This window comes from Rhopalosiphum padi, chromosome 3 (genome assembly GCF_020882245.1).
Source record: "Rhopalosiphum padi isolate XX-2018 chromosome 3, ASM2088224v1, whole genome shotgun sequence".
In the NCBI taxonomy this organism is placed as follows: domain Eukaryota; kingdom Metazoa; phylum Arthropoda; class Insecta; order Hemiptera; family Aphididae; genus Rhopalosiphum; species Rhopalosiphum padi.
The window spans coordinates 13,562,789-13,579,911 of NC_083599.1; the positions used below are offsets into that span (position 1 = coordinate 13,562,789).

General features: G+C 26.9%; 1 protein-coding gene across 9 annotated transcripts in view; it reads right to left on the reverse strand.

Annotated features, from left to right (window-relative positions):
• LOC132928003 (protein alan shepard) overlaps nucleotides 1-17,123 on the reverse strand; it is a 118,831-nt gene that overhangs the window by 79,813 nt on the left and 21,895 nt on the right. For 7 of the 9 annotated variants that reach the window (XM_060992555.1, XM_060992560.1, XM_060992557.1 and 4 more), the window contains one exon: nucleotides 8,709-8,744. The exons of 1 other annotated variant lie outside the window; for it this stretch is intronic. In XM_060992555.1, the coding sequence (XP_060848538.1) occupies nucleotides 8,709-8,744 (36 nt within the window). Of the gene's footprint in view, nucleotides 1-8,708; nucleotides 8,745-8,980; nucleotides 9,459-17,123 lie in introns of those variants that run through there. One more of the 9 variants, XM_060992564.1, reaches the window with a different exon arrangement.

Sequence of the window (17,123 nt, forward strand, 5' to 3'; positions counted from 1 at the left end):
ATAATAGTTATTAAATTCCACATAAACTTCAACATGATTATATTTTATAATATTATATTATAATCATTTACAAACGCATAATAATTGTACATTATTATATACAAATATATAATATATTGACTAGGTGATTAAAGTGGAAATGTGCATATAATCAAGAATATCAGTGAAAGCAATAGTGATGAAGAATATTTTATGATGTGATTTTTTTATTTCATTTTACATACGGATAATAATATTAAAAGTATTTTAGTTATATTACATCATATGTATTAAAAGTTCAAAGTAGTATACATCAAAGCTTGAAAAATTATCAATTACAATATATTTTGGAGGTAAGTACTGAGATGTAATTACAGTCAACGACACGACGTCTTTATAAAGCATATTATACAGTATGTACAATATTATATGATGTAACTACTAATTAAAGTAGACAAAAATATGACAATTAGAACCATTATCATTTTTATAATCACAATCACAAAAACATTAATAACATATTACACATATCATTAATATTACTAATGGTGTTTACGAATATGTTAAGGTAATAAAACTCAAGGAATCGTTTAAATCCCCTAAAACATTACACCCAATAACGATTATTATCGATCTAAAAATGTATATTCAATATTGTATACATTAACTACTTCATATTAACCGACGCGACTTCTGTCTGTAGAAAAACTCAAAAATAATAGACGACAACAAAAAGTTATATTTTTTATCATGAAATTCAATATGTTTAAGTCCAAATGGAATAGACAGGGTATCTTAATGGAATGTCGTACTTCCTATTCCTCGTTGCATTATAGCAAACAACGATTGCTATCGATCCTAACCTTTCTAACACTCGCGTCCACACACACACACACACACACACACACACACATTTTCTTTTTTAGTTTCAATGTCTAGCTAAACAACGTCGTATAAATAATATTTTTAGAATATTTTAAATGTATTACTAAAACAAATATTTTATTAAAAAAGTTTTCATGAGCTATATTTAAAACTATGACGCGTTCTATAAACAATTGTATCGTATACTTACAATAAAGCATAACAAATATTGTTTAGCAGGCAGTTTTAATAAATTATTATAATAACGGCTTTGGTGAAAAAAAAATTTGTGATCATCACATATTGTATAGTTACAATAAACTCCTCAACATTTTGATCCGAAAACAAAATACGATTTACACTTATAAACCACTATACATGTAAGTACTAATAAATACATAAAAAAAATCAAACATATTTTATCTATGTGAATACATTTAAGACGTCCAATAAATTCCTAGTTAACAATAATTATAAATGTTATCAGTTCTTTGCTACACATAATAATAACAATAATATACAATAATATAATATTATAAGTTATTATTACACAAACATGCACTTTATTCTCGATTGTGTTGTAATGTGGAACATAATCAAGATTATGAATACATTATAAATAATGATTAAATAGAAATAAGACAATTCAAATAAGTAATGTCTTTGTCAAATGCAAATGAAAAAATATTAGCACGAAAAAGATTTTATTAACAAAATTATCTAAAATATGTATTACCTAAACCAACTAAATTTAGTATAAAAATTAGTTATAAAATCATAGAAATAGTGATATGAATGTATACAAGAATAGTAGGTATAACATTATTGAAATATAATGTTTATACATGTATAATAATGAATAATTAAATTATATTCAACAAATAGATAAACAAAATTAGAACTAAAGGTAAAGGTTTATACTTATATAAGGTACTTATACAAGTCTAGATCAAATAACTAATAAATAATTAGAAAAATATTTGGTACCTATTTTTATTTTTATTTTATATTATTTTTTATTAAACAATTATTTTGAAAATCACTCTTAATGATATTAAATTATTATCCAATACAAATCACGTTAAAAAGTAGATTTAAAGAATTAAATATAATATATCAAACAAATTAAACGGCCGGTATGTTTCAATTATTTAAGTGATAATACATTTTAAGCTAACAAATAATAATAAAAAAAATTTGAATTATCTTATGAAAATAACGAGTAATATAAAACTCGAATCATCAGTAACATATCTAATAGGTGCCTAAGTTAAAAAAAAAATAAACGTAGTAGTTACTCAATATTTATCAATACATTTACTAAAATGCATGAAACTTAAAAAGTGGAAACCATTCGAGCTGTAAATGAGAAATTTGAAGTCATGAATATAATTAAACAATCAAGAGTATATGAAGGGCGTTAATTCAAGAATATAATATATAAATTTCCTGCTAACATTCCAGAAAAGTAATTTCCGAAGTACAGGCAAGGTAAAATTCGACGAATTTCCAAATTAAAAAAATACTGAAATTAAAATATAAATAAAAGTAAAAGTAAACCGTACTTTTTTCATTATCATTATCAAGTTAAAAAATAAAAATACAACATAATAATTCGTTATGAATAAAATTTAGATTGGTTTACTTTGGTTTGTCAGTGTTATTAAAAACGTTCAGCTATTAGACCAATGTCAATAAGATGATTTTAAAAGGGGTCAAATGGCATATATTTTTTTAATTACCTAGTTGCCAAATGCTGATACATTGCCAGGAAATGCCAATAAGGACCTCCCAAGTAGTTCAAAATTCAAAAGAAATAGAAAGGCATCCATTCAACCAATGATATCCTAATCAAGTATGGTATATTTAAATGATAAAATAACTTTTTGTTAAACAATGCGTACTGAAATAACAACTAATCAACATCGTATAAAATAATTAAAAACATATCCAACAAAAATAAAAAGTAAACGAAACTATTTCCCTTGGGGTAAATAACTCCTTGGTTATTTTTCTACTACGCGATTTGTACTTGTAAAAGATATAAAATATCATTTTATCATTGTTGTAGTAAATATTAATATTCTCGAGCATAGAAATATTGAAAAATGTGGTATTATACCTACCACTAGTATAATTAATATATACTTGTCATTAATTATTATTAAAATATACAATTCATAAAATGTCTAAGATTATAAAACAATGCAAAAAATATATGTATTAATAAATGTATTCATGCTTATCACAATAGTAGTTTAAAAACTATTATGCATATTTATATACAAGTCTACCTATATTTAAACTCCTATATCAAAATTAATATTGTAATCAATATTAAAGAAAATAATTGTATTGTCAGTATTTAGATATTATGCATTTCATCGGAATATATAGAAAAATTGAGTTTATCATACAGTTATAAGTTATAACTTATTACTCATAGACAATAATTAAAGAAAGCATCTTATCTTATTGGCATTTAAATATCATATATTATAATAATTGAATGAATTAATTTTTAATATCTTGATAAAATAAATTATATTCAGGACGGACTATACTGTATGTTAAGAAGTATATTGTAAAAACACTATATAATTGAGGAAACGATTAAATTATTACAATTAAAAAGTAGAAATACCGTAAATCTATTTTTTAAATATATATTTTATTAACAATCATTATTATTAAATAAGACAATACCTCAAGTTCTTAAAGTTGTTGGAATAATTAAATAACATAAACACCTACTAACATATTTAAAATTATATTTGATATATTATAATATTTACAAAATCTACAATTAAATTTTAGTTGTAATTGTGCACATTTTAACCTTGTAAACAATACATTTAAAATAAATAAAAATCCTAGCGCAATATTATCTCACTTGACATAATGATTAATATAAACGATTTGTCATTGATTGTAGTTTAAAATCGACTCGAATCATATATTGTATAAGTAAGATAGTTTTACTTAAATGTTGATTCCAAAAATAAAATTCCAATTATAATATGAACAAATGTAAATAATATTATAGGTGGGTGTTTTAAAGTGAGTGAGTGGTAAGGTATGTGAAACTATTTAAAAGACGACCTAAATGAAATCAATATAATATGAACGTATAATAAAATAATAAAATAAATACAAAATTGTAAGTTTAATTTAATTTTTAAATATTTATAAGTGAAGCTTCTTTTTTAGTATTTTATTTATTAACTATCTAATAATAAATTAAGAGTAAATTAACTTTCTTAAAATTGTATTTATTAACCCCAATATTATATTATAATTATTACTGTTTAAATGTTTAAAGATGTAAAAATGTATGACATGTATTTCTTTAATTTAATTATTAATTACATCTACAACTCGACATTAAATTGAGCTTTCAATTATTTTAATATTACATTACATTTTTAACCGAACACAAATGTACATAACTATTAACTACATATAGATGCAATTCACATTATGAATTAGTCCCAAAATATGTTTTAGTAAATAAAGATAAATAAATAATTTTGTTTTATTTTTCATATTATCATAACGAGATTAAATATTAAAGCTAAAAAATATGCACGCAACATCTGTTAACGAACACAATTATTTTTATTAGATTGACAATGTATATTAGCTAAATTGTGTAAAATGTAATAATTATGCATTATAAAATACATATTTCTATTAATTATTTTATTTTCAAACATGCCCTAAAATATGAAAAAATCTTTTTTCATAAATTTAAATTAACACAGGCGATAAATTATTATTGATATTGGTGGTTTGGTTTTAAAAAAATGATCAACTATAGTATCCCGATACTGGGTTTACACAAAAGGATAAATTATTTTTAATTTTAATTGTTTGTATCAAGAAGCCATTATTAATGAATGCAATATGAAAATGGAAAATGCATATATGCATCATGAAATTAAAATGAACGTAGAGTGCCTTTATGGATTTTAATAAAAAAAAAAACAAATAAAAACTATAAAGGATTAAGTGACACGTTTATAATAATACGTGAATCAACTTCAGCACTTAACAATTGAAAAATGCAACTATTTTATCAAATCAAAAACGTTCAAAACTACTAGGAATATAATAATTATTGTTCTTCAATAAAATAAAGTAAATAAAAAGATCACTGTGATATATATGAAAATAAATAAAAATATTTATTCAATTATTCATGTTAACGATGAATAATAGGTATACGTTGATAATCATTTATGAATACAAAAGTTTGATAAAAATAATAAAAATCTGTTATAAAAGGTAATTAATTTTAATGTACTACTAAAAAAAAATAGTGTTTATTTTAACTAAATACAAATTGTATCCACAATTACTAGAGTTTATTTTTCATATTATGTGTTTTGTTTCTTCATAAATGTTTTGTAAAAAAAAAAAAAAAACAATTTTTTTAATAAATAATGGGACTAATTTTTGTGACATTACATTTGTCCTCCGGCTTAAATTTATATTAGTTAGTATTAAGTTTAATATTTTAAAAACTAAAAATATGTATATATATATTTAAAAACGAGTTAAACGATAAAAAAATATTAATAGTTACTCAATTTGAACGGTTTTCAGTAGCGGTTGGTCAATATAGGGTGAGTAATTTTGTATATTAGAATTGTCGTAAAAATATATTATAACCACATACGCCCTTGACTAACCATTCAAATGATTGTATATAAAATGTATGATATTATGATCTACTGCGTTACTTGTCACATCTATCATTATTGACGGCTAAAAAGAAAAACCCGTAGTCATTACGCGAAACTCGAAACGTACTTTTTCCCTTGATAGCCGTTCAAAGGGAGAATTTTAAACAAGATAAATTATTTTTAAGTCAATTCACCTCTCTTTACGTCGTACAACAACAAAAAAATAAAAAAAATGCATTAACGTTTGGTAAATTGGAATTAATTCGAATGTACAAGGAAAAGAGAGGAAAAGGACACGTCAAGAAAAGCAACAGGGGCCAAAGTTAATAATGTAGGCGTCTGGAGTGTAAATGGAACACACACACACATATCTACAGGATTTTGGACGTCATAGTTCTTTGCTGGGAAACCACCCTCTCCCAACTGAACAAAAAAAAAATCAATCCCCAGACTGGCCCATGACTTTCATGACTTAACTGTACATCTATAAATAATATACATATGAATTTTTTTCTACAATCGTAAGTGCAATTTTTTAATTTAAACTTACTGTTTTTAGATACCTACAAAAACTATTATAAGCAACACATTTTTAAACAAACCGTTTAAACTACTTAAAATATTTGTTTCTAGTTTAATTTATATTTAACTAATACCAGTTTAAGAAATTGGTAATTATATAAAAGAATAACGTTAAGTTTTAAGGAATGTGTACCATTAATGTTGGCTTAAAAATAATATATATTCAACGTTGTTTGACAAAAGTTTGGTAAATATTTACAGAAAAAAAGAAGTACATAATATATTAAGTATTACGAAAAATAAACACTTGTAATTTAGAAACTTGAAATATGTTATTTCTGAACGTTCAAACAATATCCAATTTTAACGACGTACAAAAATAACAAGGGTCTAAAAACGTCGAAACGTGATGAATAGTAAAAAAAAAAATTAAAACCGAAATTAAGAAAATAAATATAAATATAGAATGATAGTACCATAGGTAGGTACAAAAAATATTTATGACCTGATAAGTCGGGTTCCTAGGAAACCGATGAAGTCATGAAGACTTTTATTTTTTTTTCTAACACGATCGTTTGTGTAACAAATTATACAACGTATCGATAGAAAAATCAACGTTGTGCCCGCCACGTGCAAAACAATCGATGACGTATAAGTTTTAAGGATTTTTTGCTTGAACACGTTAGAAGACATATATAGTGAACAAAATAAAGCATAATATACATATTATACACATTTACGGTATTTGTCTGACAGTACCTAAATTATATATTATATGTACGTTTGGCGATAACGGGAGAGTTGCTTAATATATAACAACAGCTCCGTTTGATATAATAATATCGTGAAACGGGATGACGTAAAAAAGTGCTTCCCCGCCGCGCCGCGAGAGGAGTAAAAAAAAAAAGCCTAATGAAAAAAAAAAAGAAAAAAAAGGTAAAAGACAAAAAAGAATAACCAAGCCCGGTATTATAGTATACCTCTACCTCTTTTATATTATATATAGTGCATCATCTGAAAGTAAAACATATGCCAGCGGCAGGCGCGTTTTCCGTTTCAATGCAGCTTTCAGACCGTTGTCATTACACACGCGCTAAGGACGGCATGGACGAAGCAGGGGTAGTCCGACACACGCCCTTATAATATATATATAATATTTCACTCGGACGTATGACTTCCTATACCGTACGTATACGCAGCACACGCACACAACGATGACCACTACAGCTTCGAAACGTGATTTATTTCAGACGGCCGATCTATCGTCGAGAATTTCGTCCGCGTACGACAATGGGTTGAAAGACATTATTATATTTTAACCGCGAACGGAATATAGTGAATATATATATATAAAGGGCAGTAGATGAATGCGGATACCTAAAATTAAAATTGACCGTGACGTAAGCAAAAAAAAAAGCTTAAAGTGTGTGTGTGTGTGTACGGGTATTTTACTTTTTGAAAGTCATATGCTAAAAATCATAGCTATTTTTTTTTTAAAAACACAATTAATACTTATATATCACATCACGTTTCGTCGAAAAATTAACTCAACTCTTTTTCTTGAATAATACCTATTATAGACATATTACGTATTTTTATTTATTTACTTTCGCATATATATATATATACAACTACGTATGATGATATACAAAATCAAGGTAATGAAAATCACGGAATGAAATCTGTATATAGCCAACCTGATCTAACCTAGTATCCGTACAATAATTAATAATAATAATGATGAAAGAAAAAAACCAAACATTTTGGAGGGTCAAGACACCAAAAACACCGTTAGTAAACGATAGGTATACATAAAATACGTCTCGATGTACGACAACAACGTATATATTATAGGTAAATATTATAATAAATTATATTTTTCTGAGAGACTATATAGGTAATAGGAATATAGGTATTTTAATTTTCGGCGGCGGCGGCCAAACCGTTATCGTCGCGTTCAGGTATTTTCGTATAATATATAGTATATTATAGTGTACATTATAATGTGCGTGTGTTCGCGTGTATACGTGCGGCACACACCGCGAATTCGCCGCGGCCGCCTCTTTCTTGCACATAACAATAACACAATATATAGTATTAAACTATGCTATACATGAACGTATATTATTGTTGTTATTGTTATTATTATTATTCTAATATTATGATATTATCCTCTCGTCATCGTCATCGCCGGATTTGCCGCTGCCGCCGCCTCGGCGATGATGACGTGTGCTTTGAAACCCGCGGCGGCGACGGCGGCGTACAAGTTGTTGTTGACCGCTAAAATCGCGCCCGGCCCCGGCGGCGTTTACCTATCACGCCCGTTTCTAAGCATTATCGTTATTACTGTATAGGCGCTTAAAAATGACGACACAACATACGCCCGCCGGAAAACTGCGAGAAATCTCGGGAAATTTTATTTTAAAACATCTCGCACCCGCTTCCATATCGGAGGGGAAAAACCGCCGTGTCGTGCATGTTACGATCTTGTGCGTGTGTGTGTGTGTATATATATGCGTGTGTATGTGTGTACGGGTGTGTGTGTGTGTGTGTGTGTGTGTGTGCGCGTTTATGTGGAAATGTGCCAAACGACATTGCGGCACCTTATAAGGTTGCAAATAAAAACCGTATAATAAATCGTTATTGACGACTTACCTTGGAATAGGATGCGTTGTAATCGTGGTAGTTTACCTGGAAACAGAAAAAAAAGAACAAATGGTGAGTATGTAACATGTATGCATCAGCCGAACGAAGCTGACAGAAAAATCAAAATCACCGAAACGGCGATAAACGCCGACGGTTAAGGTTTAAATGTCATATTATTATCGTGACACCCGAGTAAACGGCACGAAAACCGAACGAAATTAAAGTCAAACGACAATTTCAAACGAATAATAAGTATACGTATGGTAAGTGTAGGTACGCACGTTTTCTTTTCGTAGACCGGTGGGCGGCGGCGGCGGCGGCGGTGGCGGCGGAGCGTTAGTTTTCTCTCGGCGTTTTGAAAATCAACGACAAATTTGAACGGATAAAAACCGCCGCCGATTTCGAATGTCAGCTGTGACGGAGAGACGACGACGACGACGATTGATGAAAATTTATTTTAATTCGTACGACACGACGACGATATTATTTAAAATAATATAATATGATATTATATCGTTATCTGTATTTTATAATTAAAATTATATTTAATAACAATAATTATTATCGCGGATGACTGGCGGCTGTGACATACGCGACTGTGCAGCAGATAATAATAATAATAATAATAATATAATATGACGACTGGTTGCGGCGGCGGCGGCAGCGGCGTCGACCGAATATGATGATGCGATATCACACATGCACACCACACTGATCGACGGCGAACGGCAAACGCATACTACCACGGCCAAAGTTGCTGGTGCTCTGCCGGTGCCGCGTATAGCTGGCGCTGCTGGCCGCGATGACGATGACGGCGGTGGCGGTGGCGGCGGCGGCGGCGGCGGCGTCGACGATCGCCGGCGGTACCGCCGACTTCGGACGAACCCGCCGCGCGCGTCAAGTGCCGCCGCCGCCACCGCGACGGTTAGCGCGCGTCGTGTCGCACGCACGCGCGCGCCGGCCGGCCACTCCCAAGCGCTCCGTCCCCGACCCGGCCCGCTCCGTCCGAACGCGCTCACCGCGGCCCCGTTATAATACGCGCGTATTACACAGTTGTATTTATATGTATATATAGTCGCAGGCGAAATCACCCTTCCCTCACCGCACCCATCACCGATGCCGAGTCATCATCGCCGTCGGCACTCACATGTACCCAACGCCGGCGACGAGCGTTTTTGTACACGACGACGAACGCCGCCGCCGCGTGTCGCGCGCCGTCGTTCTATTTTTATATATATATACACACACATAGACGCGTATAGAGGATGTATTGTTTTTTTTTTTTTCCTTTTCCTCCCAATAGGGTGCGGTTAGGGCGGTTTCACGAAAGAGATCCCCGAGTATATGTATATATTATATACGCGTAAAGATCACCGACACCCTCAAACGTACCTACTATAAAAATTACGTTCGATCAACACATGTGCGGCGGCCCCGATGTATTTATAAATAACAACCGGAAAAACGAGTATTCACATCACATATAATATATAATTATAATATAATATTTTTATTATTACTTATGTATGTTTTGTATACTGTACAATATGTGTTGACGAAACGAATCAAAAACTTCCTAATTGAATTAAATTGTACCTATCTGGCTCGTGAGGAAGGTGGTGGCGGTGGTAGTAGTGGTGGTGCACGCATGATTCACCCGGAATAAAATATAATATAGACGAGCAATTCAATAATACGCTGTTACTTCAAGTTGGAATCTACCCACCTATTCCTTATCAGTTATCACAATATTGTCATTCAGTGGCTAGACCAAAACACGCATAATATGGTATTGTTTCTCACATATGTATATTTGTAGAATACAGACTTTTGAAAAGCTTTGGGTAAAAGAATGTTTTTTTTTTAATACAATATGACAAACGCGGTATAAAAAGTGAAATCCAAAATAGGACAATGGTTAGGTTACAATGTATTAGGACTGTCCAAAACTATAATATAAGTACAGATAATGATTACAAAATATATAATATTCTGTTGGTTCCGAACTGAAGGCAGTGCAACAGTTAAGAATACTCATTCGAGTAGGTATAACCACTAAGTCTAAATCACTATATAACATTTTGAACAATTTAAAGTTACGCTTACACATTATGATAACTATATATTTATAGATATTTGAGTTGAAATATTTATATTGAAACATTTTTCGTCATATTTAAAAAGTATAACCAAACACCTAGTAGCTATCATAAAATTGTATTTAAAAAATACATCGATACTACAATCTAAGTACCTACATTATATTGTATATTATTGTATATTGCTATACTTTCGTATATTTTACATACTATAACGCCTATAAATTGTGATTATATATTTATATATTGATTTATGATAGTTGTTAATTGTTTAAATGTAGAAGACATTTAAAAATTTTTTTATTTTTTTACTTGCAATATATACCTATACTCTGGATTCTGTACATGAATTGTATGTGAATTATGAATAATTATGTTTAGTTCTAAATTAAATTAAATATTGATTTTTAAATAATCAAAATATACTATAGTTAGAACATATTTTTAAAACCATACCTACCTATGTAAAATAAATAACAGAGTGACATTATCAAATAAATAATGATGTACTTATATTCTCATTGATAGTAAGGTGCCTAATATAAATAAATTGTTCTAAGAAAAAAAATATTATTTAATACATTAACTAATGTAATAAATACATTTTTTTCCACAAAAATCCTAATGGAGAAAAAAATTAAATTACACTAATCTCAGTTAAAGAGATTTTGTAGCATAAACTAACTCCATAAAATATTAAATGGACACTAGTTTAATATTTAAATTACATTTTTAATAACTATAGTTAATATGTTAAATGAATATAAAATCACTAAATACGTCGTATAACATTTGAAACATTTTTTTTCAAATAATAAATCAAAAATCAATTTTTTATTAAAACTACAGTTAAGAGTTGTATCCCAATAATAAAAGTGGGGTACACGAATTGTGTCTCAACTATTTTATGAAGTTTTACACGAGTTGTGTGCTGATAAATTCAAAACGATATTTTACACAAGAATAAAATATGTATAAAATGTATAAAAACGTAATAATTTAAATGTTTGCCTAATATGTAATATCATTAAAATTATTTATGTAGTTATTTTTACTTTATATTTATATTAATTAGACAAAACCACATTGATTATTGTTAGATTAGGTTAATACTTTTACTATAATAATATGACGATTTTTAGTACGAACTTCTCATTTTTCATGTAAAATAATATGTATAACATACCTTTTATATTGTATAATAGACAAATTTCTCAATGTGAATTTATAAAATAAATAAAAATAAATTTTTTTATGCATTTATGCTCGATAGGTGTGTAATATTATTAAAACAATTGATATAATACATTTTTATAGTAATACTATACTTTATTTTTATTCTACTATAGAGATGGACTGGTTTAAAACCCTTTTACTATAATATTATATGTTATGTGATTTATTTTTATATACATACTGATTTTTTTAAATTAAGTATTACAATCATTATTTTTGTTTAATTGAATAAAATATATAATTTAAACAAACTAAAATAAAAATGACACAATGATATGTTAATAATAAATAACCATTTACCCATTTAGGATGAGCTTAATCTGTATTTAACTTTTGTTGTGTAGGTACCTATACAATTATAATTTAATAAAAAATATGTGTCAACAAATGTAAATACTCGTAGCTCGAAAATCATTTATGAAAATTATCATAATCAACTGTGAAACAACAATTAATAATCAAATGTTAAAAATTTAGATAAAAATTAAATAATTCCATTAATATATGAATAATATTCTGTGTATAACTTTATACTTAATGAAAACAATGATAATTTGATGCTATAATTTAAAACAATATTTTTGAAACTTTGAATAATTTTAATGATAAATACGAGTATTCTAATACTGAAAAAGTGAGAAATATAAAGTAAATGTATAAAAAAAATTAAAAAACAGTATATGTATTTGTACCTTATACTTGTATTTCAATTCAAATTAAATCGATTATCATTATATTTAATTTTAATCATACCAAGTAAAGTATAAAAATTATTTATAAACCAGAGTAAAATAATAAATCTAAAATTTACATATAGAAATAAAAATTTAATTTATTAGATTTTAGTATCAAAATATTTAAATTGTTATTCAGTTATACTAATTTTAAAAAATGATTCTGTAATTAAAAAATGTTTTTTATTCATTTAAATTAACACTGAATTTAAAAAGAAAAAATAACGAATATATTTCATATCATATACGTAAACGTAGATATTTGATTCGATGTTTGTTGAAAAATAATAATACTTCAAATATCCGTAAAATGCTATAAATTAATACAAGCTGCGTGCCTTACATATTGCAGTTAACCATTATATTAGTAATTTAAAGTTGTCCTCATAACGGCATATAACTACAATTTCAAAATATTGTGTCAAAAGTCACTAACTCTAACTGCCATAATTAGTTAAAAACAACACACAATTCTCCACATACATATTATATATTTTATAAACTTACAATCAATTTCTAAATGATTAAAAAAAAATACACCTAGCAGCACTTTATAGTTTCATTTACGATTTACTGAGTCTTCTAAATTCTAGTACTGACAGATACAGACATACTACGTGTTACAGATTATCTCCTACATGTACATCTTAAATTGATTTTTTTTATTTTATTCTATTCTATTTATGTGGCCATATAATATGCAAGCCGGTTGTATATGTACGTTACACAAACCTTGAATTACTTAATACTTTTTGGTAAAAGATAATAATGATTAACTTTATAAGCTATAGCAATTTAGTATACATAAATTATTTATATTCCTTTTCTTGCTAAATTTAATATTTTATGATTTACATTATATTTACACCCACGACCGACCCACATACGAGTACTTTGAGTATCTACTTATTTACTATAAACTTATCTATCTAAACTTCAAAGCTTGCAATGAAGATTTGAATAAGCTTAATGAAAATAAATAATTAAGGTTCTGTACTTAAATTAATTATATATTTTATATTTTCATAGAACACGAGGATAAATATTTTAGATTCAGAGCGGAGCGGATATTATGGAGTATAGATTTTACAATGGTGTAATTTTTTTGTATTTGTCATCACTTTTTGAAGCAGTAAAACTTCAATTTTAAACTTTGGGCGGGGGGAGATGATTCTAGTAGGAATATTGGATCTAATTGGTACTTAAGGGAGTCAAAATTAAAAAAATTAAAGTATTTTAATCAGGAAAAACAATAAAAAAAGTTAAAATAAAACGGGAATTTGTACAATAAACCAGTTAATTCAAAAAAAAAAAAAAATACCACAAACAATTTTAAAGTTTCACTAAATGTTTATATTGCCATTTTTTATAAATGGTAAAATATTCAAAATATTTATTATATATTTCTATAAATACTTATTTATAGAAAATTAAAATTTTTGATTTTTTTTTCTATAGTTGACAATAAAAAAATGTTTGCTTAGACGAAAAGCTTAAAAATATAACACAATGGTCCTCATAAGTTGTCCTTATATGATATAAAATATAAGTATAAGTTATATCCACAAATAAACATATTAAAAATTATTGGCATTATTGTTTTTTATACATATATGTAATTATTTTATTATAATTCAAAAACATTATTCACGGGGATTTTACATTTAACACTATAGGTATATTATGAATTCCACTATAAACGATGACATTTTTTAAATATTTAGATCAATTTTAAGACATTATAGGAACATATTTATAATTTATACCATAATTTATTACTCTGTTTTACTGAATTACAGCGTTAAGTGATATTTATTTAAAAGTTAATAATGAAAATAATAAAATATGGCATAAATAAAATTATTACAATAATTAAATACTAATAGTATAATAAAATCAATGTTATTAGCAAAAACTATTTCAACTTATCGTAATAATACTGATAGTAAAATGAATTACTTTAATAACTATATCAAAAAACATATTGTGAAATATACTTAGTGGACTAAACTAATGGACCGTCTCTGCTCAAAATCGTTTTTAGTATACATTATACACAATGATACACCATTGAATTCAAATTTATAACATCCATTACAGTGATCCACCTGACACCTAATCCTAATATATAATAGAGTGTTATCCACTTTCCCACCTTTTTTTAATATTTAACAATACAGCATTTTTGTAAAATTAAACTCAACAACATCATATTTGTTTATACAATATATGGTACTCATAAAGGTACCTAGCTATAATATTACGACAATAAATTAATAACTGACAATTGAAAAATATCTCAGTTTAACTGCAGAAGCACGGTACGGCGACAATTGAACAGTAAGTTGTTATTTAATTTATATTAATATCATCTTTTTTAGGTACCTAGTTAAAATGTATAGATTATGAAAGTGTTCGACCGATAATAGTATGATATAAAATTGCATTGCAATTAAGCTTATTTATTCATTTAAAAATTCATTGGTTGACAATGCCCCTGTAAGTTCTATAGCGAACCATATTACACCAAAAAATATTAAATAATATGATTTTACTTCATTTTTTATGTAAAGAAATTTACATTAAAAAATTGAAAAAAATTTTTGTTTTTTTTTAAGTTGCTATAACTAAATAATTTTTAATGACCAAATAACCATTTACCCATTCAAGATGAACTTTAAATTTATTTTACTTTATTTACTTAACTTATGTATACAGTTATAGTTCAATAAATATGTGAACAAATGTAGTTTGAAAAACATTTTTGAACATTATTATTGTCAACTGTCAAATAGCAATTAATAATCAAACAGTTGTAGATAAAAATGAATAATCCCATATTAATAGATATATAAATAACAGTCTACATAGCCCATGCATATACATTTGTAATGTATAAAATGATAATTCGATGCTATTATTTAAAATAATATTTTTGAAATTACGAATAATCAATTTATACATACATATTTTAATATCGTAAGTCATATGGAAAAACACTATCCTTTAAATTAATCCTAACTAAATATTACAGTTTATAAAATATGATAAGGAAACCAGGTATTAGGTACTGAATTTACTCTTTTGATTTTCATTATAAAATACTGGTGTATTTTATTACTATGAATTCAAAAGTAAATAATAATGTTAAGCTTCGCGTTTTAACAACGTTTCCGAAGAAAGATCGATGGAAAACACACTTCTGAGTTACCTACGACTGCTGGAAGTTTTTTTACGCTTATTAAGGATACAACTAAGAAAATTGAAAGTTCCCACTGTATTTCAATTTCCAATCGATAAATACAAAGTAACATAAAAGTTTTGGACTTTTTTATTGTTTGAAAAATTCTTCCTTTTCACACCACAAAGAACTATAAAAAATAAATAACTATAAACACTTCTACAAACGTATTCATAAAATAGATTAGCTCATAGTATTTTAAATATCGTTAATTACTATTAAGTGTTAATTTTATTTTATCTGATCTGCTCATTATTAAACTTTTAAAATAAGACTGCAAAAGTAAATATAATAATAAAAAATATGTTATTATAATATATAATCACATAAATTGTTTTAGATGAAGACATTAAAATATCCTTAAAAATTACATTTTTGTTAGATATATGTATAAATATTATGCAATTGTAAACAAATTACAAATCGCATACTAAAAGTTAAATAAAATAAAGTATTTTTAGTTTAGAGTTAATCCAAGTTCTACTTATTTCCATGAATATATGAATATTCATAACGTAGTTTTAATTAAGTGTTTGATATGAATTTACTATAATTTTAATAGATATTATTATTTATATAGGTTATAGGTAATTACAAGTGAAAACGTGTAGATTAATATTTCCTATCAGGTAAAATGTAATTACTAATAAATATTTAATAAAGTTATTTACAAATTTAAATTTAATATAACCAATATTATTTGACCAAGACTTAGAAATTCATACTGCGAAGTAAGAAATACCTTTTAAATAGTTTAACGTCTTACGACCACGACTAAAAGTTTAATACCAATAAAATAAATAAATAATTGTTTGAAATTCAAAGTTTGCGATAAATTGTTAGACTTGACACGGACATAGCGATCAATAAAATAAATGTTGGAGAAAAGTTCTCTTATTATATTCTCGGATAGTATAAAAATTTCCAGTATAAGAATTAGATGATTGATCAGTTAATTAGAATTAATATGTATAGGTACTTTAAAATATACTTGCAATTTATTAACTACCTACTTGCTAGCTAGAACTTATATATTACGTATTCGAACGATTCGTTTTAATCGAAATATTATACATTTGTACATAAAATATTCTGCTTCATAATATGAGATTAA